The sequence below is a fragment of the Tyto alba genome, unplaced genomic scaffold (genome assembly GCF_018691265.1).
Source record: "Tyto alba isolate M040663 unplaced genomic scaffold, T.alba_DEE_v4.0 Super-Scaffold_23, whole genome shotgun sequence".
Classification (NCBI taxonomy): domain Eukaryota; kingdom Metazoa; phylum Chordata; class Aves; order Strigiformes; family Tytonidae; genus Tyto; species Tyto alba.
Genome location: NW_024881297.1, coordinates 1572022 through 1598038, shown reverse-complemented (window position 1 = coordinate 1598038; position 26017 = coordinate 1572022). Strand labels below are relative to the sequence as shown.

Genomic DNA, 26017 nt, shown 5'->3' with positions numbered 1-26017 from the left:
GCGGGAAAGTTCAAACGTCAGGAGGGAGCGCGGCGGGTGTCGGGGGGTTGCGCGTCCGCCCGTACGCGGTGGGTATTGCCGGGGCGTTCGTTGGGCCCCTCAGCGGGAGCCAGTCGTCCCGCCGGGGAAGGGGCTAAGGCCGGCGGGCTCCCCTGAGGGGTGAGCTTCCGCGGGAACCGGGCGAAATTCCCCGGTGCGGCGGCCTTGGGTGAGCGCCGCTGTGGTGAAGGGAATGTCTGTGGCGGAGGGGGTTAAATAGGGGCTTCACCGGGCCCGTCTCGGCTGCGTGGGGAAATGCGGGTTTAGCAGGTCTGTATGAACGCGCGCTGGCGCCGCTGCCCTCCGTCCCTGCTCCCCGCGGCGCTCCGGGGTGATTTAGAGTAAGCGTTCGCATTCATCTAGCTGCTTTAAAAGCTGCAGAAGTCGTTCTGTGTCCTTTAAGGGTGGCCCCTTCCAAGGTTTCGCGCCTTACTACACAGCCAGGGGCTGCCAAGAAGGGGCAGCCGTAAGGAACAGGATGGAGCTCTTTCCCTCCTCGGTTTAAACTGTTTCACAGCACATGAGGAGCTGACAATCTCAGCTTGTCTCTTGTGATCGTATTAATTGGGGTGCTGTTAATAGACTGGCCTAAAGTTGCAAGTGCAGCTTTCCAAACAGGGATGGAAATTGCAGCACTGATCCAATGTTATAAGCTAGCATGTACAGCAGTAAGTCCCTGCTTCCGGAGACGGCTTGTTGCTTTTATCATGATTTGTTCCTGGTTTCAGCATCAACGGTTATTTTTAAAGTTATTGTTATCTAACTTGAAATATGTAAAGTGCCTTGACTTCATGGGTGGCTGGTTTTGAGAGTCAGTTATCTTTAACATGAATTAAGCATGCATGACCAACTCTAGAGTCAATAAACTTGTAAAAAAATTATTCAGTTAATAGTTTCTATGGGGTTTTTTTTAGGTGCAAATAAGCATGTTTAGGATAATGTGATAATTCTTAATAGCAGTATGATCGCTGCAGTTTTCAGTGTTGCCAGCTATTCATTTAAGTGAATTAATTCCCCTGAAAGTTAGAAAATATGTTGGCATCTATAAAAAAGCCATTTTTTACTAGTAGTCTTTCTGTTAGTTTATTTTCAATATATATAATAGAGCACATCTGCTATATCCTGCTGTTTTGACGTTGTCTTGCATCTAGCTCTCTTCTGAGGGGGGGAAAAAAAGAAAGTGAACTGACATCTATTTTTTTCTCCCAATACATTGCCTTCACAGCTCTGGTGGATTCTGAACATTTCCCTGTCTCTCAGTTTGTATGAAGATGTGAATATTTGTCATATATGCTGTTGGATGACTGTTTTGCTAAAGCAATGGCTTCTCAAGAATTTACTGTAAGTGAATTTTAACACTGTGTACAATTAAGTAGAAATAAAAGACACTGTAGGTACTGTATTATTTAAACACTTAATTTCTTCAACATTTTACATGTTTAAAACAGGTATTATACACTCACCAAAAAGTGAAAAAATCAAAAACGTGGCAAGATGGAATTCTGAGGATTAGAACTGGTGGAAATAAGGTGAACGACTCAGATTTAATAGTACTGGTTTTAATATCATCTGCTACTGATGGAGTGTCAGTGGCAATCTGTTGATCTGTGAAATAAAATTCATTATTTAAAATTCTCTTTTTTTTATTGCAGGCTATCTTGTTTGATGATAAAGGACAATGTTTGGAGAGTATTTTTATAAAATCTCAGGTATATTTTGTTTGGAGTTTTAAAATTTTTTGCTTGATTGTAGTTTGTGTTTTTGGGAAGTATTTCAAACTCTTGTTTGGTAACTAAGGCAGTATTTATTGTGGATATGAAAGTCTGCTGCGGTGCAAATAATGGAAAGCAAAACCAGTTTGTTTTTACTGATAAGTCTTACAGTTTTTCCAGAACCAATGTTTTATAGAATGTTATTCCATTTTGGGCAAAAGAAGTGTACTACAGTGATACATTACCTTGAAGCTAAGTACTAATGCTTTCAAGTATATGTATATTTTAATCTAGAGTAGTGAGAAGGCAACTGTGATATACGGGGTGTAAGGTTCTGAAATTTTTACATATAAGTATTTAGAAGACTCGTATTGTTTCTTGTATAGCACTGTTTTATGTACGCAGTGCTGCTCTCTCTTTTCTAGGTGAATGCTGGAGATAATTTAGAAAGTGAACGATATTTGATCACAGTTGAATCATTAAAAGGGAATGAAAAATCTTTTGAAGATCAGCCGAGGAAAGCAGAAACTCCAGCAGTGGATAGAAATGGTGAAGAACCTGGTGTTCTGCCTCCAAGACGTCCACCTGTTGGCTTAAAAAGGAAGTTTATAGTATGTCTTTGTTTTGAAAGTTGTGTGTGATGTTATCATGCATTTTAAAACACAAAGGGTGCATCTTTTAATGAATGGTAGATATATAGATCATGTCTTACTGGTTTTTTTGGAACTGTAAGCCAGAACGTGTTACTAGTAGCTGTTTTTTTCCAGAGTTTACAAATCTGTTTGGTTTAGCAGAATTGCTACTGCTAAGGCTGCAGTGAAAATCACAAGGTCTTGAGATTATTTCTAGACACCTGTGGAATTGTCATGTGCTACTTGAGCTATTTTATAGTGTGCCCTATTTTCAACATTTGATTACCAAATGTGAAGTTGATTTATAAGTAAAATTAATTTTAAATTTCTCTCCTAGGGTTTCCAAGGGCCACGCCAAGTTGAAAAGAAAATATCAGCAATGGAAGATGGAGAAAAAACAACTATATTGCCTTTATCTCGGCACCATCAGGGTACTTTTCAATCCAAGTTCTATATTACCTCTCCATTATTTTCTACAATTTGCAAGAAGGAGACAGAAACAAATCTATCTGCAGAGTTTTATAAAGATGTGTGTACAGATGACGAGAGAGAACACATGTCTCTCTCCTCACTGCTTTCAGCTCCTTTTCTTGACAGATGTGAGGAGACAGAGACACGAAACCCTGATCAGTCCCTTGTGAAGCCAGATTCTCCTCTAATTCCTGGGCGTGCCCAATCTAGTAATCAGGCAGCCGGTCACACAGCAGTGTCACACAACATCAGGAGCACAGCACAGATAATAGCTCTTTTGAATTCTAAACGAACACAAGGATGCAGTGAGCAAACAATGTCTGAAGTCACAGAATGTCCTAGGTATCAGGCATCGAGCACAGATAGTTTCGATAACCAAAAAAGCACAACCCTACCTGCTTTATCAGGCAACCCTGCCAAAAGACTCATTCAGCACCTGCCTTTTATGAAGGGAACTGTAAGTGACAGAAAGGACTGGAATGCTGGAATGCTTCTAAATTTAGCTGAACAACCTTGTAATAATGAAGTCACAGGACAGAGGGACGACAAAAAGGCAGATAATTTGAGTCAAGAGTTACATGATCCCTGCAATACAAATAGTTGCTTTCTACCTGAATCCACCATAAGTATAATAAGTGACAGTCAGTTTGTCGCATCCTCAGGTGACATACCACGTTCAGCAAGTCCAGTCACCTTTGAAAGAAATCTCCCCACATACAGGGAGCATTCAGGGACTAATGGTCTTAAGGAGAATTCATCTGTGAAGTTGCAAAGTGACCTTCAGCCAAGACAAAATTCACAAGGAGTGCCTAGTGACCTGGGGCTCTCTCTGGGCATACCATTAACTGAAAGTGGAATTGTAGAGGAGGAATTAAGTATGCATGGTGAAGACTGTGGTCCAGATGAACAGGTGATGGAGGTTAACTTTAATCTAATAGAGTCTTTTGATTTTAACGACACAGACAATGAAGACCTGTGTGAAAGAGAGGTAAATAAGCTTGCTGAAGGAGACATGCTTTCACAAGGTCCAGATTGCTTAAAGGGAGAAGATGTAGTACAAAATGCTGCATTGAGTCTTCATTCTTGCTGTGAATTAGTGACACACAGGAAAACCGAAGTCAAATGTTCAACATTTGATGGAGAGAATGATGGAAATCACTGCACTGGGGGTCTACCATCTCAGCTTTGTGACATCAGTGTCAGAGAGACAGGGAGAATTGCAGAAGACTCTGCAGACCAGACCAGAATTGAAGTGGAACTTTTGGGTGATGGACGCAACATAAAAGAGATTAATGAAAGCCGATTAAGTATTGAAGCCACAAACAATAAGAAGGATCTTAATGGGTGTGCACTGCATACTGTTAATGGTGTATCATGGATAAAAAGCAAGCACTCTGATCTTTTGCCTGGTGACACAGATGTTAATGAATGTGACCCTAAAACCAGTATGTTTGAGAAAACTGAAAGTACTTCATGTATTTCTACCAGTAGAATAATTCCTGCAATGGACAAAAGGACAGAAGATGATGTCATACAGCTTGGATGCAGGAAGGCCCCAGGTGGTGTTTTAGAACACTTCTGGGGTACTAAGAGTGATGACATTAAACCAGAGAGTCCTTTGCTGGCTTTGTCACAGAAATCACATCCTTGCTATGGCTCATTCCAGTATAGTGCAGAAGACCATCAAAAGGTATTTGGCATTTCACGTGAGGAAGATACACTCCTTTCCAGAAGTTCTATATATCCTTTAGGAAAAGACCATTCAACTCCAGAGAAAACAGCAATAGGTGAAACTGCATTTGAAAATAGAGAGAGCATAAATGCCTTTCACGCAGCCTGCAAAGGTGAAAGAATAGGAACAGATTGCCTGAAATGCACAGCAACGGCTAAAAATTCCTCAGATCTTCCCGACTGGGTAAACAATATCACTCTTATAAGAGCTTTGACTCAACATAGCACAGCATTAGAAAGCTTACAAAAGATGGAGGAAAATAATAGCATATTATATGAACCAGAGACTTCTAAAGAGATATTTGAACCCCTTGTGAAAGATGAAGGTTAGGTCAGCTTCTATTTTAAAGTGAATTCTGTCTGACTACCGATTTGACTTCTGTATTCTTGCCTCTCCTGCTGGACAATTCATATTCAGAAATCATACTTTTGGAGTGATGTGTTATAAAGGTTCCCTTACGCAATTTTTAGTGTTTAAAGCAACAATGTGGGCTCCAAGCCTGTGTATTTGTTCCTTTAGTTCAGTTAAATCCTAACTGTGCGATTATTTACATGGGTATGGTTTGTAAGCCCAGTAAATATCCAGATATTTTCATTTAAAGAAAGAGTACTATAACTAACTTACTATGCTTTTCCATCTCTTGTAGCTATAAAACAGTTTACAGAAATGCCTTACTCAGAAAGTATACAGGCATCTTCCTGTTCATACTTTGATTCTTCTGGCCTTATGGTAACCAATTTTTGACTATATATATCTGTACAAAATACATTAATTTTCCACCAGGCTTCTTGAATAAATTTCTCATTTATGAAACTGTAGAGGTTGAGCTAGAAACGGGTTATGGCCATTAACTAAAAAACTGATACTATAAACAGATGGTATCTCCTCTTGCAGACCCCATTGCCAATAAATGTTCAGGAGGCCTAATGTATGACAAGAAACTTAATGGTAATTGTAATAGTTAAGTTTAGTATCATGTTAGTATATCTAGTACTTCTTCCCTACCCCATTATCTTTTACCATCAGTTTTTTTCTGTTTTTTCACTATCTTCTTGAATGCACGTCCCCTAGGAATTTTAGCACTTGGGTTGAAATACACTGGCAAATCTGTTTGTGCTTGATGCTTCACACTGATTTTTGTCCAATGGTATTGGTAGTCTTTTTCTTTCCATCTGTCCAAAGTGAAAGATGTTTGAGATTAAATTCTAATCTTTCTCCTGTGCCCTTTTGAAAAGCTACTCCTATTGTGGATTGTTTTGGCTTCCAATTAAAAAGGCTATAATTTAAAATGCTTTCTCTTGTATAAATATAAGAGATTGCTTAGCTTAACCATTTCAAGTGAAAAGTTATCAAATTGTTAGGCTAATTAACTTTTGATGCTTTCGTATGTAGCCCAACTGTGTGGACAGTTTATTACAAAAAACAGAGGCATGTATTCTACCAATAGCAGTGGCCCAAAGAGACCCCAGGACATCAGACTGCCAACCAAAGGTACAATTTCTGTAGAATTGAAGTATAGTGTATAGTGTTATATTTCAATTTAACGGTTTACTATTTGCAACTTATTACAAGAAGCCCTAATAAATATTTAACCAGCCTCATAATAGACTTTTCATCATTTTTTGGTACACTTCTCTGTGGGAATTTTTCCCATTGAGAGTTTTAAACTCAAATTTTACAATACAAAAAGGAGACTAAACATACTACTTGAGAATATCAATTTTCTGTTGACATAGATTTGTGCAAAATCTTCATTGCTGCTGAGTTGCAGGAGTGCAAGAGAAAGAAAAAGCATAGATTTTTTTTCTTCTCTTCTGCAGTTTCCAGCAGATTATTTTTGTTATATGTATGAAAAGTACCTTTATTGACTGTAGATAGTTCCAGAACAGTACTTATTTTCAGTTAATGATAATTCCAATATATCGCATAGCCTGTTGCATTTCAAGGGCACCAAGTAAAGGGATCAGCAGCTAGTGAGGTCATGTTGAGAGCTCCTTGCTCACAGCTAGGATGGCAGAACTCAGGTAATACGGAGTTTGCAGCAGAGAGATTTCTGTCACCCCTGTTTTTAAGGAATTATGACCCTTCTGACTTCAGACAGGTAAAACATTTTTTTCAAAGTTATTCTTACTAACCTTAGTGCAAGAAAGTATTCTGTAAATGTAGGATAAACGAGTTCATTTTTAGAATACTACAATTATATAAAAATCACCAAGATCTGAACATAGTGTGCTGTGGTTAAAACTTTGCAGTTAGGCAATTATTTTTACTCATGTTTGTCATAGGACTATGTGTTTGCAAGATGTAACTTGTTGTGTCTTTTTTTTTCCTCTTTTTTGAATCTGGATTTGAAATTTGGTATATGATTGTTAGAGAGGTTCAAAGCAAGGGTTAAAACTTTTTTTCTTGGATTATAATTCTGTTCCTCCTGGATGCAAAGAAACATGACATACAATGTTAAAGAAAATATTTTTTTTCTAATGCAGTATATATTTCAGTATTTAAAATAGTGGAAGAAAATTGATATTTAATTTTTTACTTCCAGAATGGGCTAGAGGTACTGGTGAATTATATTTAGAAATAAGATTCACACAAGGATATTTTAGAGGATAAAAACTTCCATTTCTACCAAGTTTTTGTTTATACTTTTTTGGTCAAGTCTCCAGGTTCAAGAAGTCATCATAAGGATGATATCAACTTTATCAGAGAAGAGAATTTTCAAAAGATGTCTAACATTATTAAAGAGTCAAGAACAGATCAGTCCCGTAAGTGAAAGTAAAAGTGGAATGGCAGCAGTTGGCCTCGGAATAATTATTCTTCATTACTTCTGTCCTCTGTGTATCTTTCCTAGCACTGGCATTGAATGTGTATTCTGAAGTTCCACCACGGACAATGTCTGGCTCACCTTTACGTTCTGCTCCAAGACAAGCACAGTGGACTTCAGGGGGACCTGACAAGGTGTGAACTGACTGTCTCTTCTAGATCATTTTGGCTTTATTTCATCTGTGTTCATGGTAGCATTTTCTTATTTTTGAAACTGTTTTTTCTCATGAGAGGCATTTCAGTTGTTTGGAATGATACAGAGAGAGAATAGTGACAGAAGAGCCATAATCAAGTTTTTTTTTTTTTCCAGTCATTCACTTGACATATTAATTCTTCATCTGTAGATGATTTCATCAGTAGAACTGACTTCCACACTTGATCCAGACTCTACGATTTCTCCAGCTTCAGGAAGTGAGGAAATTATTGGAGACATCCAGGAGCCCCTAATACATGGGATCTTGCCAAGTGAACCAGAACTTTCAGAAATGTTTCTGAGTAAGAAATTACTGTTTATAATTGCACTTTACAATACTTTTTCTAGAAAATCTTTGAGGATTTTTGAAGCAAAATGAGTTGCACTATAAAAGACAGTTACCCTGGGCACTGAAATACACTGAGATATGTCTGGCTAACTACAGGGTTTGATTTCTATCTGTCACACATGTTTCATCGGGGGGAGGGTGTTATTTTTTTAAGCACAATTTTAAACAATATTTTCCAAATCAGCTGAATTAACCTTGAATTCTATGCTCCCCCTCCTGCCCCGCCACTGATTAAATTACTCTGCTTAAGTCTTTCAGGAGAATATAATCTTGTATAGAAAACTCAGCCTCTAGTTTGGGGGGAGAAAAAAAAGGCTGTAAGCAAAGCTTTTAAATTATATTAATGTTTTCGTTTATTTACCTGATTTTAGGTTTTTTTTATGTAGTCAGCTGTCCTCTGACCCACTTCCAGCTGACACTTATCAATGACTGTCATTTGTTACTGATAGTGAATTTAGTCAAAAGGATGCTTGTGGTACTAGAAGCCTATTTATCTACATTGGCTAATATTAATTTACACAGTTTTGTGGGTGATCTTTTTGGAAAAAGGAGCAAATGTTAAGGTGGCTGTTTTCCAGTTGTCAGCTGTCACTGACCTACCAAGAATATCAGATTAATGACCTCCAAAACACAATAATGTTTAAATAATTTCTACCAAGCATTTATACATTTAGACTGCCTACAGAAATGCGTTCTGAATATAGGGATTTAAGTATTAAAGGAATCACAGTTGAAATCACTCATGTCATATGGAAATTTAGTGTGGTACTGCATAGACATGATACAAAGAGATTGCCAATTAGAAGACAGGATGTAAAAGGAGGAACTTTAGAATTCTTACCACAGTTTTTTGTACATCTGAAGTTAATGTGCTGTCCATAAGTGCTACAAGTTGCTTGTAAGATGTATTTGCCCTACAGCACGGGAGAAATCCAGCTACCCAGAGGAATGCAGCCTCTCAAGAATCAAACCCACAGTTAAAACACGAACTCCCTTTGTCACTCTTCCTGTCGCTGAGAGGATTTCGGATGCAGTTTATCCAACTGACAGTGAGGACGTCCAGCAATCTTTTGGCTCTTCAGCAGCCCATTTAGGCAGCAAGTCAGTGGTATTTCCTATTAGTGCTTTTGGCCCTGAGGACAGAAATTATGAAACCTCTGTGTTTGGACAGTATACGGAAGACACAGAAAGGGAATCCGTACAACCAGTGTTCCCTAATGTGACTTCACAATATAGACAAAGCAAGTGGCTAAAATATCAAAACAGTACTCAGTGTGACTCGATAACTCAAAACAGCGATGATGGGGAGGTGACTGATGACATCTGTGCTGAGAACATCTTTGGAATGCTGCGGGGTGACACAGGGGAGAGCAGTGCTGTGAATAAAAGTGCTCCCGGCTCTGCACCTCTGCCGGCGGCAGAGAGCACGCTTGGTAAACGCTGTGCCAATACCAACAACAGAGATTTGATTTCAGAGAGGAAGTTACTTTCTCTGCACTTAAGTCAGACACCTTTGGCTGAAGCAACACAAAAGGTGTTAAGTCATCTGAGCTGCCACACTGTAACAGGAGATGGCCAGGTGTGTAACTGCTCAAGCAAATGTAGTTGTAAGTGACAAACACATTTTTCTGGACAAAGTAACTGCATTTATCAGATTTCCTGCAAGATACTATCAGTATGATTGGACAAAATGTTTCTACATACCTAATAAAACAAGAGTCTCAGCTACAGAACAGCAGCTGCTAATGTATTTAAGTGCCATGACTGATCCTTTGTAAAGGTAATTCCTTGATGCACACAGTGCCAGCTTTAGATTTTTAATCTGAATGTTGATGGCAGGAAGATGAAATAAAAGCTCTTGGGCTGTTTTGTCATCTATAATTGGTAAGAACATGTTTTCAAGAAGTGCTTTTCTTGTGAAATCAGCATTGTTTTAATGAACACCTATATCTTGCTTCCAAGGGTAGTCTCTGGTATTTTAAATTTCTTCAGTTTTCATTGTGGAAAAGTAACTTATGGCATTGAGTAAGCACCTAAAAAATCAGCATAGCTGTTTGTGACCAGTAGACTGTCTTAAAAAAATGGAGTAATAGGGGGAAAAAACCCCATACCTACCACAAGTCAAGTTTCAGAAGTTGTCAAATGGCTATGTTTGGGTGCTAATAAAAATGTTAGATTTCTCCTTTTTTTTTTTTTTTTTTTTTTTCTGACGCAAACTTGGTATGCAGTGTTTTCTAGTTCTTTTAAACTGTTTGTACAGTAAAATATTACTGTGAAATAGAGGTGTGGAAATAACTAGTCTATTTCATATACACACTGGTATACACGTTGTGTGGGGTTTTATATATATATATTATCCATATATACTGGATTTTAAAAAGCTTGTGTAGAGAGTTGATGCCCACTGCAGTGCAGATGCATGGAAGTAGCTCCTCAGGACCAGCTAGAGTAGTAGGCACAGGGATTGCTTGTGGTATGCACACTTGCCCCACAGCTCTCTAGGCTGCTTCTTCCTTCCCCAGCCATGTACTACTTGTGCTATAGTTTCATTTGATGGATTTATTTCTGTGTAGAAATGGTGTTAAAGATGGGGTTTGTGTGTTCCTTCCCCATGTCTAGGGCTGAAAACATGATTCTGAATTACATAATTTACTCTAAAGCCTCTGACAGTATTATCTGTGTTATTATAAATGCAGGCTGTTTGCCAAGGGGCACATTTTAACTTCCTGGTACATCCTAAATGGCAGTCCAAGCTATATGCTGTAGCTCCAGGTGTACTTAATTTTATTCCCATTGGCAGTCCTATTGAATACATGCTCCTGTACTTAGAGTTAACAAAGTCTGTAAAAGTTTGTGGTGAAGAGGATTTGTACTTTGCTTTTAGAAAACCGATTCTTCATTGACAGTCTTTGTGGTGAAAGTTCTGGTTGCAGAATAAGGCCCCGAATTTTCTTCTGTTTAGTTCTACTTATTAATGAGAGCACAATATATAAAAGCCGAAAAGGAAGAAGAGAAGAAAAATAGATAGGTTTTGGCATATCTGTACAGTAGCCATTTATCAAAATCTGTCTCATTCAGGGTTTTGCACGTTTTGATGGTTTATTTTTCTGTTTTTTAGGACATAATGAGTACTGACTTGTTTTTTCCTAATGTGGATAAAGTAAAGTATGCTAATCTTCCTAAAAGAAAGATTTCCATACCAACCGTGTTTCAGTCTCATGTTCATTACAAACAGATTTTTAAAGCTGCTCTAACAGGTATGTCTAACACCACGCTATGTAAAATGCTGTCATTTATAAACTGTATTACTGAAGCTTCACAAAGCAGGATGAGAGGGAGAGAGATAATCAGTATCATTTATTGGAACTACTGTGCATTTGGTTTTGGATATATATACTGAAATATGTTCACTCTATACCCAGAATTGCAGAGACAAACCAAAAGAGTAGTGCACTTCCGTTAACTGTGTCACCTTGTGCCTGCTTACCAGTCTTTAGATTCCTATGTAAGCTTTTTATTTATGTATTTTAACAGTTATTTAGTGTTTGGATTGTTTGGAGTCATATACTTAAGTGGGATTTGTATGAAAGTAAGGCAGTTAGAACAGATTAATTGCATGTGCAACGTGAATTTTTCCAGTCACACGGTGTCTTTTAGGACTCACCTTAAAGGTTTTGATTTAGATTTGGGATTGAAAGTTTCAAATGAAAATGTATTTGTTTGAATGTTGTGTACTTGTGTAACCATTTTAAGGCTGTGCTAATTACTGTTTTATTCTCCTTCCTATGTCAAGAGCAATTAAACATAATGCTATTTGAGTTGTCACAAAGATTACACAATGCTCTTTCAAAAGTGGATGTATCATTTTACACTTCGTTGAAAGATGGGCAAAGTGAGAGCAAAGCAAGCTGCGTTCCACTCTGCAATCACATGCATCCTGCTAAGCTTGTTATGGTTAAAAAAGAAGGTCAAAACAAGGTGCTGTTTATTCCTTGTTTGTTTACAGTTTGGGGCATTTGTTTGGCATATAGACTGTATTGCATGAACAATAAGAGGGCAATTCTGTATGATTTACAATTGTAGGTTAAACTCGTGTTATAGAGATTGCTTGTAAGATCAGTTTAGTATCCACTAGGGTCTTGCATTGTTGATGTAATAGTTTTTTCCATACAGAAACAGCTTTATATATGTAGAGAGAAAGACCTGAATTTATAATTTTCTAGGTTATGTGGGATTTCTGTAAGGTACGATTACACACACTGGCTTCAGAAACTGAGAGTTCTTGGAACACACTTATGTTTTTCAGTCAAACACAGTGAAAACACAGGTGTTTATCTGGTTATTTCTATAGCAGCAAGTACTGGTCCATTGCTTTACTTTTTTTTTTTTTTTGCTTGTTTGTTTGAATGTCCTAATGGTCTTCCCCTCCCCCACTTCTTTCCTAGGGTCGGTTCTTCTATACCTGTGATGCCCCAAAAGCTGAGCAGTGTTCATTTTTCAAGTGGATAGAAGATGTGAACCCTGCACAGATAAAATCCAGGCCTAATGTAGTGTTTCATGATATAAAAAGTATTGGGACATTCCTCAGGAGTCAAAAGATTTCTCTCTATGAGGGATGCCAGCTTTTTGTGAGGTACTCTGAAACACTATGTAGTTTTCACAAGTGCTCTGTGAATTGAAGGTTTTATAAATAATCCAGTAGCTCTGGATTTCAGTACCATTAAACAGACACTTTCACTAACTGTGTTTAAAGAGGCTACAGTTCTGTGTAGAAATGTAAAAGCCAAATGAGTGAAGGAATAATATTCATAGCAATGGCATTTCCAGTCGGCACTCTTTTCAGCAAGAATCAAAACTGCTTACCAACAACTTGATCAATTGCTTAATGAAATCCCTTATGATTGTTGCATTTGAATTACTGTTCATTTAATCTTTCATAAGAGAATTTGATTTATTCTGTTAGTGATTCTAATTTTAACATTAGAAATTGTATCAGAGGCTATTCTGTGCTGCTTAACTGTAGGGGAAACTAATTATGGCTGAATGAGAGAAGTATTTTGCAGCCAAGATAAATGTATGTAAATCTTGGTAATGTAAGATGATGAGCAACCACCAAGATCTGCTCTGTATAATTTAGTCCAATCTGTGGAGCTTTCTTATTTTTGATGATGAATCCAAAATGTGCCCATTGTTTACATACTCATTCTTAAAATTGCAATTTAACAGGAAAGCCTTTGAAATTCAGACACAGCAGTGTAGTAAGTTCAAGAAATATATGAATATACCTGCCAGATTTGATGGTGATTCCAAACCCAAATTATACCTCAAACTAAGCAAAAAGGAACATTATTCTCTCTATAGCAAAGGTAAGCAAATATTAAGCATCAGAAGAATTGTCCATGTCATGTACTTTTTTACAGTTTTAATTTGTAATCTGAAAGAGAAAAATGGAATCTTATTTTTAAATGCCTGACAACCCTGATAATTCAATTCTCATTCTAGAAGGGCAAAGGAGTATCTCATTAATTAATCTTTTCTTGTAAATGTCCAGCTACCTTAGAAAAATATGAATTCTATGTCCTTGGGTTTGGAGTATATCACATCTGTGAATCGTGAAGTTTCAGGAAAGTCCAATATTCAAATAGACGATATTTAAGGCAAACTTGATGTAAAAATTGGTGTTTCAGTAGTTGTTGCGTATCTCTTCTAAATTACTGAAATGTCACAAAGTTGGAGGACATTCAGTGATTTGATCATCTCAATAGTTTATTTAACTTTGGTAATTGTGGAATTGATACCCGTACCTTCATAGTTTGTTCACTTTGCTGTTGAAAATGACGCAAAGGAATTTGGGCAGAAACAAACATGTTTGCACACTTTATGTACAGACCAAAATGTTCTAACAAATCAGGGTTTTGCAACTTTAAATTCTGAAGCCCTGCATGGGCAAAACTTTTACTTGGGTCTGATAGTTTTTGATCCCTTTTGTTACAGGCAAATAGCTATGCACCATTATTGCTCCTAACTTTGAAATCTCCCTTGCTGTGCTCTGCAATACATGCTGTAGGAGCAGTGTAGTAAGCTTTAGTCTCATCGGGTGTGACAAATTTTGAAAAGGAAGGGGAAATGTACATTTATTTCGGTACTTGCTGTTCTTTGGCAAAAGTGTGGTTAACTAGATTTAACTAACTTCAGTGATTTCTTCCAAATATTCTGGCAAACCCGAAGTCTTAGCAATTTTGAGCAGTCAAACGCTGCTAAGTGCACCAGGGGAGAACTTTACAGTTACTCTCAATTTCAGACAGTAAGTACTAGAAGAATTACAAATTATTTATTGCTTTAGTCACTAAGCCCTACATGCATGTTAGCAGTGGTTTAATTTGCAACATAGCAAATGCAGAGCTATTTTGTCCAGCTTCATTTCCTTTAAAAGATGGCAGTAGAAGAAGCTTATGAAAACGGTGTATTTTTTTTTTGACAGATGATATTTGGGTTGTTTCGAAGACTCTGAACTTTGATCACCTTGATACTTTCATTGCAAGTAGTGCTTTCTTTGGACCATCCTCCAACAATGAAGTAGAATTACTACCGCTGAAAGGCTACTGTCCCTCAAACTGGCAATCAAATAGTGAGTTCTACACCAAATAAATCAGAATTGTGGAAAACAACTATTGAGGGAAAAATCTGGCCAGCAATGAAGGATGAGATTAGAATTTCTCAAAACGAATACATTATTCACAGTATTTTTTTTACTTGTATCTTTGAATATGTAATTTGAATCCAGTACTTAATCCAATTAAAACTGCGAAGTAGCTGTTAAGAAGTTCTAAGTGGGTGATGAAAAAATGAGGACAATATAAATAATGTATTAGATAATATAATTTAATATAGAATGTAAATTGACTGCCAGAGTGTAGGTAAAGGCAATATGTTGTTACTGTCCTTGAAAAACAAACAGAAACCTCAAACAACTGACTATGGAAAATTTATATTAAAAGTTACATATGAAATCTGTGATTTAGCTGTCCTGACATTCCTTTCTATGCCTTTGTTGCTACAGCCCAGAATGACTAAAAAAATGGATGTTTCAAAATTCAGAAGAAACAAATCTGTCTAATTTTAGTTATTTTCATTGTCGTATTTTAAAAAGAAAATATTACTAAACCTAGCACTGATGGTTTTTAATGAACTGCTGACATTTTTATTCTTTAGCAAGCTGTTCCCAACAAAGTTGTAGCTATCCTTTTTGGTTTTAACATATTTGTTTGGAGTATTTCTGTCATATTTTGTCATCAGTGTTTTGGAAACAGTAAGGTTAGTGGGCCTTAAGTACAGAGAGAGAAACTGTGTGGGTCTGCTACAGATGTCACAAAAAAATGACAAATGGGCTGCCAAACATGATGCAAAAGTTTCCTATTTTTGCTGTTGTATTAAGTTTTGGGTTGGTTTGGTATTTTTTTTTTTTTTTTTTTGTAAAAGAGATAAAGAATGTGTTATGTAGTCATTCTGGAGCTAGTCGTAATATACCTCTACTCACTGTCTTTTAATGCAATATGAAAATTGCATGCTCGATCACAAAAGGCTTTTTTTAAGATAACAAATTAGTCTTTTTAGGCTTTCTATCTAATCATTGGGGAGAGAGTTCCTGCAAAGTACAATTGAGTGAGCCTATGTTAAACTCCTGTTCTGAATTACATTCAGAAGACTAAAAAATACAGGAAAAAAAAAAAATACAACAGCAGACAGTGGAGGGTTTGATTTGTTTGTTCCCTGAGTGTGAATTGCAGGGCTGGATCTCTCGAGCAGTCAGGGACTGGAAGAGTTTATATAGAACTTTTCAGGCTTAGTGCTGTTGAATCACAGCATTTTATTTTTTCTTAGGAAATTTTTCGTCCTAACTTTATTTGTGATCATAAATACAGATTATTGCATAATTCTATAACCATTAGAAAACTAAACCCCTAAGTTGTATGAAAATAAAACTTTAAGGAATGTTTAATTGTTGGCAGTGATAAGCAGCCGCAAAATTAGAGGTGTGTGGGTTACTAAACATATTGGAAACCTGTTACTTAGGCAACCCCTGAGCCCCAGAACCTTAGGAAACTGGCAGTTAATTCAGAAAAATATGATTGAATACTTATTCTGTTCTTATACTCTCCCCTAGGCATCTACTTTTGTACACTGTGGAAACAGGCTAGATGGTACTTGAGTCTGGCCCGTTAGAGGTGTTCTCGTGTTCCTGTCTTGTCTTGTGTAAGAAAACCTCTGCTTAGCTGTTGTGATGCAGACAGCCTACTTACAAAATTCACTTTCTAAATTCCAAAGCCTTCTAAATTTCTCAAGTATTTCTAAAATGAGTATGGATTTTTATCTAAGCTTCCTTCCCAGAAGGTTCCTAGTGTTGGAATCACAAATATTTGAAAATAATGCAGATGAAAAGAAGGGCTAATAGGTCTCATCTATAATATTCAGACATGGTAACTAAGTTAACTTGGTTTCTGTTACAGGAGGCTAGTTACTCTTTTGATGTGTTATTAATTTATTTACCTGATTTGAAATTTTGGCTAATCTAATTTTTTTCTAATTTTATTTTTCTATGACCTCTTCAGTGTTTGTTCACGCCTTGCTGGTTTGTAATGCTAGTGGTGAGCTTACATCCTTAAGAAATATGGAGGAGCACTTCAATCCATCTACATTACCACTAATACCATATCTACTAAAAATGTAAGTTACTGTTTCAGTGATACTGTGAGCATACAATATGTCAATAGATATAGAAAAAAACCCAACAAAAGTACCGTTGAGTTTGCCCTATTAAAAGGTGGATGAGGAAAACTAGAATTGGAAAAACAGTGCAAGGAATGAATTGTTGACAATGCAATTTTCATTTATGTGGAAACTCTATTGGTTGCTTAACTCTAATTCAGTTGTAAAGTTTTTTTCTTAAACTTAGCTGCAGCTGATGTTTTACAACCTAGAGATTCATATTTGGCATTATTATGACCATTAGACTGATAGTACAGTCACTGACTCATCTGTATTAAGTTAATGTATACGTTTCACAGGGGTTCAGTGGAACTGCTTTTCCTTCCAAATTTTTAGTCACTTGACACAAAACCTAAAAATAAAATATTATCTTGGAGAGTCAGAGCAATATAGGGCTATTTCCAAGACTACTCCCAATTCACTGTATAAAACAAGTAATTAAATTAATCCCCGCTACCTCTGACTATGTTGTTCTACCATTCTTAATTCTGTCAGTCTCATAGCCTTGAAGTGAGTCAGACTGCAAGTGTTAACATACAGCAAGAACGATAAAATCCAAAAGCCGTTTTCATATGATCCAGCTTTCACCCAGGGAAGTAAGAAGGGGCAGGAATACACAGCTCAGGTGTATGTCAGGGTGCAGCAACTTTTAATTATGTCAGCTGTTAATCATAAAGCCTCAGCATTTCAATGTCCGATGGGTATCAAAACCATGAGATACAAATTATACATATGCAGTATTATACCACAACTTTTGACAACTGTATTTTTCTTAGGAATTTTGATTCTGAAAAAACTACTAATAGAGTCAACAAAAGAAAATTTATTCCACCTGCTATCAACCTGAAACGCACCATGATGTATGGACCTGTCAGCACTGAAGTGGCGATGGGACTAGCTAAAAAGATGATCCAAGCGTTCTCATTGAACCCGGATCAAGCTACATCACTGATTCAGATTGCTCAGATGATGACCTCATGTGAAAACACCAAACCAGTGGAAGAACATCCGATCTTCCCTATCACAATCATACGTGGTATATGGCAAATACTTGTGACGTTTGCTGCTATTGTATCTTTTCAAAAATGCTAATTAAGATGTAATGCCAGAGTTAGTGAAATAGCCCGAAATTCTCTCAGTGATGAAACAGTAGACTTGTTTCCTTAATCATATATTTACAATCCCAGTCAGACTTAAAGGGAGATTCTTATGTCTAAGTAAATGTTGACTTATTTTAAATGTAGCGCAAAAGATGAGCTTGAAAAAACTGCCTCTGTGTATGGAATATAGTTTTAAACTCTTTCATAATGCTGCTGTCCTTACCTACTTCATGCATTTCCTGAAAATTACTTTATTGGATGAGGCCCCTGTGATAATGACCTTGACATTGTGACATCCATTCTGTCAGCATAGAACCTTTGATCTGTGTCTTCTGCTTATTTCTTTTCATATTTAAAACTTTGTCATGTATCAGCTTTTCTAAATTATATGATAATTTTTTTCTATTACGTGTTATTCCTTGCTGCTTTATACTTCCTTCTATCTTTGTTTTATCCCTTTTCAACATGCACAAAAAGTCTAGTAACATCTTGGTTCAGAGATTTTTATTTTTTTTTATAAGCAGTTACGATAAACCTGTCAAAGTAAGTATGCTGCAATAGTGACACTCTTAGTACAGATACCACAGACTTAAATTGCCTGAGCTTTTGTTAGGCTCTAGTTCAGACTAGTTAGTCTAGTTAAAATTATCAGTCATTCCAAAATAATCATCTCTCATACCTTGTTCTGTACCTGAGGACGTGGTATTGAGGGATGTGCATGCAAATACTTGAATTTGTATTATGTTAATCTATTGATGACACTCCTTAGCAAGTAATGCATGTATTCAACCAGAAAATTAAGGAAAAATATGTTGGCTTCTCCTCTTCTGTAGTTTTTTTGTAAAATTACTTCAGGCAGTAAACGCAAAGCGTACGGCAACTGGTTGCCCCTGGGTACTTAGAGCTGCTGAAGCAAGCAGGTGCAATGTTTTTACAGGAATCGCACTGTAACATTTCACACAATAAACTTAAGTTATAACAATTGATTAAAACTGTACTTTCTAGAAAGTTTTCACCTGTAACTTTGGCTTTTTCTTCCAAAATGCCAGGTGTTTTTGGAGCTGGAAAGAGCTATCTGCTGTCTGTTGTGATCTTGTTCCTAGTACAGCTCTTTGAAAGCAGCGAAGCTACAGAGGGTCCAAGACCAGCTCCATGGAAACTTCTGATTGCTGCTTCCACCAACATTGCTGTTGACAGGGTACTGCTGGGGTAGGTTACTGAGATTATTACAGACTGTTCTTCCAAAAACAACAATGCACTTGTATGGTAACGATAACTTTCCTGGCATTTCCAGTGTAACACTTCAAAAAGATTGCATTCTTCCCCAGGAAAGTGTCACACAGAGGCTTTAATTTTACCCTTGCTCCTTTGCACAGAATGCCTATGTTGAAAGACTGTAAGGCTAGCTGTGGAAATTTACACAAGACCAATATCGGGCTCTTCTCTCATCAAATTTACTGTTAAAATCCATCATGACAGAAAGTAGTATTGCTCAGGAATCTTTAGGAAGTAGCAGTAGGGGCAGGGGAAGGAGGGGTGGAAAGAGAGGGAGAGGCAGGGAGAGGCAGATGTGGGAAGCTTCAGCGTGACGCTAACCTGAAATAAAACTCATGGTTTAAAAGGATAAAGGAAGGAAGGGAAAGTACAAATGGAAGACTATTTATGAGAGGAGAATCATAAAGGCAATAAGCATTTTTGAGACAAATCACAATGAGGTGATTTACTTGAAGTAACTCAGGCCACAATCCATCTGGTTAATCACATAAGTTTGTGTTCTTCAGTGTTCTGATGTGTCCGTTAGCCTTTTCCAGAACCATTTTTAAATTTTTCAGAATTTCTTTTTACATTTCTGTTAACGCTTACCATCTCTTTTTCTTTGAAGTCTACTTGATCTTGGATTTGAGGATTTTATCAGAGTGGGAAGTATTAGGAAAATCACCAAAGCAATTCTTCCCCATAGGTAAGAATTTGAATCTTTGAAGGATCTGAAGCGATTCTAAGATTCATGATAGTATGCATGCTGTAAAATTTACTGCTTTGAAGTAATTAAAAATGTGATTATAATATGCCTACCTCAGGGAACAACCCCCCCCAGTGGCAGAGAAATTTTACCTTGATTTGGGAATGTCATTTGTTGCTGAATAGAGCTAATGCTTTTAAATGGGAAGCAGTAGAGGAGAACAAAATAATGGCAGTTACAGATTTGGGAGTTTACACCAGGAAGAAAAGCAAAACAGACTTGAAATGGGTTTGTACTGCTGTAGTGGTAAGAACTAGGAGGAAGTAATCATAAATTTTATGTTGAGAAAATTATTGGTAACAACTCATGAATTCTCTACTACGTGGCCAAGTTATCTTTGCGATAGTGTTCTGGCGTTTGTCCTTTAACTCCTTAGAAGTAAGCAATCTACATAGTACTTTTTGAGAGCCCAAAGTAAAGCTCAAGATGAATAAAGATTAAATTACCATTCCTTGGTGTCAGTTGCATGCCAAGGGTATAAAATGGTATAAGAATGAAAAATGTCTCCTCAGTTCTATTCCGCTCTGAAATCAGCTGTGTGCTCGGAGAAGTCATTTCCTCCACGTATGTCTCTGGTTGGGGCGGGAGGGTCTGAGCTGGTGGGATGGTCTGTTTTGAAAAGAGGTATTAAACTAGTCTGTCTCAGCTGGGTTCAGAATAGGTTAGTACATAGCTGTAAAGTACTGTTTTGTGTACAGTATGATTATTTTTCTATATTGGGTGTTCACCAAACACCAAAAGCACTGTTATTTTCGGTCATTGTAATGCCTGTTATAAAATCTCTTTGAAGTTTACACGCTGGCTCAGGAAATGAAAATGAACAGTTAAAAGAGCTGCTTGCTCTCATGAAAGAAGATTTAACTCCAGCTGAAAAAATATGTGTAAGGAAGAGTATTGAGCAACATAAACTGGGGACCAATAAAACTATACTGCAACAGGTACAGTCGAAGTGATGGGATGGGAAAGTGGGGATTCATTATCTCATCCACAAGGCCCAGCAAGTGGAAACTGGGAATCTCTTCTCACACCTGCCAAGCTTCTAGTTCTGAAAAATAAAATGAATGTTTTCATTTTATTTTTCAGACAGGTTTGATTCTACAGGTATACCTTAGTGTCTTACCTGTATATGACTTCTCTGAGATGAATTTTCAGTTCCTGTTTAGTGATATGAGGCAAAAAGCCTTTATGAGCTTTATTGCCATCTGATTTAATATTACCAATCTAGTTTACAAGGTGGGAAGACAAAAATTTGTGCACACAGCTATTCTGCGCTGTCACCTTGAAACAAAAATTTATGTAGTCAAAAAAGGTAAAATATAAGGACTGAGCTAAATCTATCCTATCACATCAACTGCCACAAAGACTTCAAATATATTGTGGGTAACTTTTCATCAGAGTATTACCTTTTAAGATTACTACTTCCTGTCTAACAATCTTCTCAATTTCTGGTCTTTCCAGTTATTTGCCTTTTCTCCTCAGTTCTAGACTCAAAAAAACCCAGCTTGTTGTAGAGCAATTTGTTTCTTGTGCTTATTCCTACTGGTCATTGCTGCCACTTTTGCTGCTGGGGTTCAGAAGGTTTTGGAGGATTGTGTAATCTGAACTCTGTCTGTACCAGACCAGATCTGGTCTTAAAATACATGAATCTGTGAACGACTCTAACGTATAAACATCCCGAGCATAAGAAATGGTAACCTTGGATCCATCTCCGTGCATGCATGGTGCCATTTGTTGGAAGTTAGAATATAATTTTTTGAGACCCTGTGAATACAACGCAGCATGCAGTAGAACTGCTAAAAGCTGCTAAAAATTAATTTAGGTGCTGAAGCTACAGTGATGCACTGCACAGAGGTGAACTATTAAAAGATCTTAACTCTGTGTCTACCCATTTTCCCCTCACTAATAACACAGGTAAAAGTGGTCGGAGTGACCTGTGCTGCCTGCCCGTTCCCTTGTCTGAATACTCTGAAGTTTCCTGTAGTGATGCTGGATGAGTGCAGTCAGATGACTGAACCCGCTTCCCTCCTTCCTATTGCAAGGTACAGCCTTCTTTTTGTGTTTCAGCAGAGAGAGAACTTTTAGCAGTGATACAGCCTCCGGTAATTGCCAAACTGGCACGTCTTTTTAAGAACGTGATCTCTGAGGTCTCACCTTAGAAAGCAAGCAGAGTAATTGTAAATTGAAGCTTGCTCTCTTAGGTGCCTTCCTTGACTTACCGTGCTATCCTGACTGTGGAAAGAGGGTGATGGAAAAGGGGGCCTGGTGAAAAGCAATCCGTGATAGATAAACGCAGCACACGCTTCCATTAGGAGTGGTTTGGCATATTCTTTTAGAACTTTTTTCTTATTCTGCAACGTTCTAACTTAGGTTTCAGTGTGAGAAGCTAGTCCTTGTTGGAGACCCTAAGCAGCTACCGCCAACTATTCCAGGGTCTGAGAGTGTTCACGGAAAGGGGTTGGAGCAGACCCTCTTTGACCGGCTTTGCTTAATGGTATGTACTACTAACCACATCTTTAGAAAAGATGGAGGGTGAAATTGTAGGTCCACTGAAGTCACTGGAAGAGTTCTGGTTTAGATGTCAGAGGATCGGTATTTCAGCCTGTTAATTAAGCAGATTCCATTCTAGTTCATTTATCTGTAAATGCTATTTTCACAGTGCACAGAAAATTCTAAGCGTAACAAATATAAAACAAGAATGGATTGAAAAACACTGACAGATTCTGCCTTCTGATCTTTTTGTGTAGCCTTCAGTCCAGGTAGAAGAATCGGGTGCTATAGTATTTGTTCTAACTTTTGTTAAAGTGAACGTAGGAAGGTGAAGCCAGCTTACTGCAGGAATTGTTTCCACTTATTTCTTGCCTGACCTAACTGGCATTGCAAAATATTTAATGATCTTTTTTCCTAGTCACGCTTTCTATATCACAACTCTTTAGGGACATAAAACAATACTACTTCGGACACAGTACCGATGTCACCCTGCTATTAGTGCCATAGCCAACGAGCTGTTCTATGAAGGAAATCTGATAGACGGTGTTTCCGAGAAAGACAGAAGTCCTTTATTGGATTGGCTTCCAACACTATGTTTCTATAGTGTTAATGGGGTAGAGCAAGTAAGTTTTAAAACTTTTCTTATATAAAAAGTCAACATTATAGGTTTTCCTTCATTTAATTTCTTTTTGCATTCTGCTGTTTGTGAGAGCTAAACTGGAAATCTTCTCCCCTATTTCCAGGTTGAAAGAGACAACAGCTTTTATAACATGGCAGAAATTCATTTTACAGTCAAGCTCATCCAGTCTCTGATTGCAAGTGGAATAGAAGGATCTGCGATTGGTGTGATTACTCTGTATAAATCACAGATGTGTAAGGTTTGTATAATGTATCATCAATAAATGAGTTTTCTTATTTCAACTAGGAAGAGTCAACTAGAGGTGAGAAACAGACACTGGATAAGTAAACTAGAATTCACCATAATTTCCCTTATTAAAAAAAAAAATAAAAATCTGTATTTCTTTCCTCTAAAATTAGTCAAAACCTTTTCAAACATCTGATTTAAAAAAAAAAGGCAACACATCTTTCCATTTCTTTTCCTTCCACAGGCACGCTCAGAAAACTGGCAAGCTAAGCAGTACATAACTTTCAGAAATGAATTAGGGCTTGTTACAAACTGGTGTGCGTGCCGAGGACAGGTAGCAGGGGCTGGAGTTGCGCCTCAGCCGGTCATCCAAGGCGTGACATGGCTGCTGCGACGAGTGAGCGAATGTCCCGGTTGCCAGACCGAATGCAGCAGTGTTTTGTCAAACATTACACAGTGGTTTTGTGTGATTAGCTGATGTTTTACTGCCATTGCCCTCTCTGGTTTCTTAGTTCACATCTTGGGTAGACTCAGACTTGAGTGTGTTTGCTCAAGACTGTGGGTAGCGTAACTCATCGCCCCCCCATACTCATTTGTCTGCAGATTCAGCACTGGCTTAGCGGCGCACACTCGGAGGCTTTTGAAGTTAAAACTGTCCAGGTGTCCACTGTAGATGCCTTCCAAGGAGCTGAGAAGGAGATCATTGTTTTGTCGTGTGTGAGAACAAGACAAATTGGGTTCATAGACTCAGAAAAGAGAATGAACGTTGCACTAACAAGAGCAAAGAGGCATTTGTTGATTGTTGGAAATCTGGCCTGTTTAAGTAGGAACAGGCTGTGGGGAAGAGTAATTCATCACTGCAAAGGTAATATTTTCTTTTCCTGTATTTTTTGAAACCATGCAGTTCATCTCTTTTAATAAAACTATGTATAATATACTTGATATATTATAGTGTATATCTAGAATATATATAGTGTCCATAGTATATAAACTGGTATATATATTGCATATACAGTATATCGCAGGAAAATGCAAGTATTCGCAAGTGTGCAAGCTGCATGACTGCAGTTTTACCTGCAAACTGTTTTGATACTTGAAGCATATTTGTTAAGCAGTAATGGGACTTTTTTTTTCTTCTTTTGATGCCATCAGACAGCTACACAGAGAGCACACTAGTAAGGAGAGCTGAAACCCGCTGCTGCATTTCTAGTCCTTTCCCCGTTTGCTTTTACATAGTAGACCCAGGCAGAAAGAAGTTACAAACAAATTCTTCCATACAACAGTATTTCTGAATGGATAGTACTTAAATCAAGGAAAGAAAAATGCTCAGTGTCTCTCTGCAACTAGGGACTTACTGGTTTTGGAAGATAAATTTTGAGCTGCTCGGAAAAAAAAAATGCTATTGGAGGTCAGCTAACTCTACCAAGTAATTCCTGATTGCTTTGCTTGCAGATCGCTGTCTTGTGAATACATGTGTTTGTTTTATTGGACCACAGAGGGAAATAAGAGTTTTTGAAAATCAGTTTTTTACAGTTTCCACATATTTGCAGTGACATTTACTGCAATTGAGTATTTACATATTTGAAAGCTAATCCTGCTTAAAAAAAAAAAAACAACCAACCAAAACAGCAAAAAAACCTTACAGTGCCTGACTCCACCCCTTGCAACTTTGCTGGAAGGTGTTTAAAATGCCTGAACAGCCCCTTAGTTGTGTGTCCCTCTCTCTGCTGTGCAGTACGCGCACTGTGGAGAGAGGGGTTTCTCCCTTCCTTGGCACTTGAATTAGTCCCCTTTGAAATGGGACGGTTTGTATCTCAAAGCACTAGTTACATTTGATCATAAACTATTCCATGGCAATGTTCTGTGAACTAGAGAACTGACAGACAAAATAGTGTCCACATCTCTAAAGTACATTCACTAAACCCTGGCTGAATCTGATGCCCCAGTACCCACTGAGGCACATCCCCTTTTGGAGGGCACAGGGCCTCACCTTCACAGATACTGCAAAGGGAGTGCTCAGTCCCAGGAACACATCACGGCAAGAAGAGGTACCAAAATAGTCATTATTTTATTTACCTACTTGGATGACATCAAAGGAGGCGTCTTGTTAATGGTTGAACTCTGAAGAACAATTTTCAAAGTAGAAATCTTGCAGGCTTGGGGAAATAGATGCTCACAACACCGCAGTCCAATTACATGATGGATGCTGTAAAGCAAAATACAATTAACCTGTTTATTGCTGCTTTCAGGATGGGAAAATGGATTACAGCATGTAAGCCAGTGTGAGCAGCAGCTAAACGACATTCTGAAGTGTTATTTGGAGAAACGGAAGGAAGAAGAACAGAATAAGAAAAAGTGAAATGTGTGCCTATTTTATGAAGAAGATACTAATTGTGTGTCTATAAAAATTATCAGAATGATTGCAAATCTAGTATTTATATTTAATGTGGGAAATTTTTGTGTCTCAGTGCACCGATACTTCTGTTTTGACCCCTTGTTTGTATGACTAAAAGTGAATAAAGTGGCTTTATCTGCTTGATAACTGAAATCCTTTTATGCTTACAAAGTTCCTAATTGTATTATTAGTGTTTCACTATTCTTCAGGTTAGATACACATGTAAAATCATCTCTTGGAACAATTCTGTCATCTTGCATATTTACAAATCAGTAATTTCTTCAAATGAATATTGTGTGTCCTTGGTTTATTAAATCTTTGGATGTCGACAAAATAAAATGAGAAAGACTGACCTGTGTTGAGATTATTTTTCCAGGTTTTAGGATATGATCACTCAACCGTGTTTCAAAACCACACAAAAGCTGAATTATTT

The 26017-nt window shown here is 37.6% G+C and overlaps 2 protein-coding genes across 5 annotated transcripts in view; one reads left to right on the top strand and one right to left on the bottom strand.

The window, feature by feature from the left end:
* Nucleotides 1-26017, bottom strand: part of LARP7 (La ribonucleoprotein 7, transcriptional regulator) — a 61969-nt gene that overhangs the window by 28933 nt on the left and 7019 nt on the right. For all 4 annotated transcript variants that reach the window (XM_042796358.1, XM_042796359.1, XM_042796354.1 and 1 more), the window contains one exon: nucleotides 25266-25395. The gene's annotated coding sequence lies outside the window, so the exon portion shown is untranslated. The remainder of the gene's footprint in view (nucleotides 1-25265; nucleotides 25396-26017) is intronic.
* Nucleotides 24-25936, top strand: ZGRF1 (zinc finger GRF-type containing 1). Its single transcript, XM_033007129.2, has 27 exons — nucleotides 24-68; nucleotides 1265-1380; nucleotides 1488-1568; nucleotides 1692-1748; nucleotides 2177-2362; nucleotides 2721-4544; nucleotides 5979-6077; nucleotides 7246-7351; nucleotides 7438-7544; nucleotides 7754-7904; nucleotides 8872-9530; nucleotides 11070-11208; nucleotides 11745-11929; nucleotides 12397-12584; nucleotides 13178-13317; nucleotides 14433-14579; nucleotides 16561-16675; nucleotides 17494-17753; nucleotides 18867-19026; nucleotides 19700-19777; nucleotides 20628-20775; nucleotides 21749-21876; nucleotides 22205-22328; nucleotides 22771-22947; nucleotides 23068-23202; nucleotides 23793-24054; nucleotides 25439-25936. Exons 2-27 carry the CDS (start codon nucleotides 1330-1332, stop codon nucleotides 25546-25548), a joined length of 5817 nt encoding a protein of 1938 aa, XP_032863020.2. The 5' UTR covers nucleotides 24-68; nucleotides 1265-1329; the 3' UTR covers nucleotides 25549-25936.

Bases quoted from the DNA above. Each gene is read 5' to 3' on its own strand.
- ZGRF1 (XM_033007129.2), top strand. From the start codon at position 1,330: ATGCTGTTGGATGACTGTTTTGCTAAAGCAATGGCTTCTCAAGAATTT. The intron at 11,209-11,744 runs GTATGTCTAACA...TCCTATGTCAAG, and splicing joins TTTTAAAGCTGCTCTAACAG to AGCAATTAAACATAATGCTA. The intron at 19,778-20,627 runs GTAAGAATTTGA...ATCTCTTTGAAG, and splicing joins AAAGCAATTCTTCCCCATAG to TTTACACGCTGGCTCAGGAA.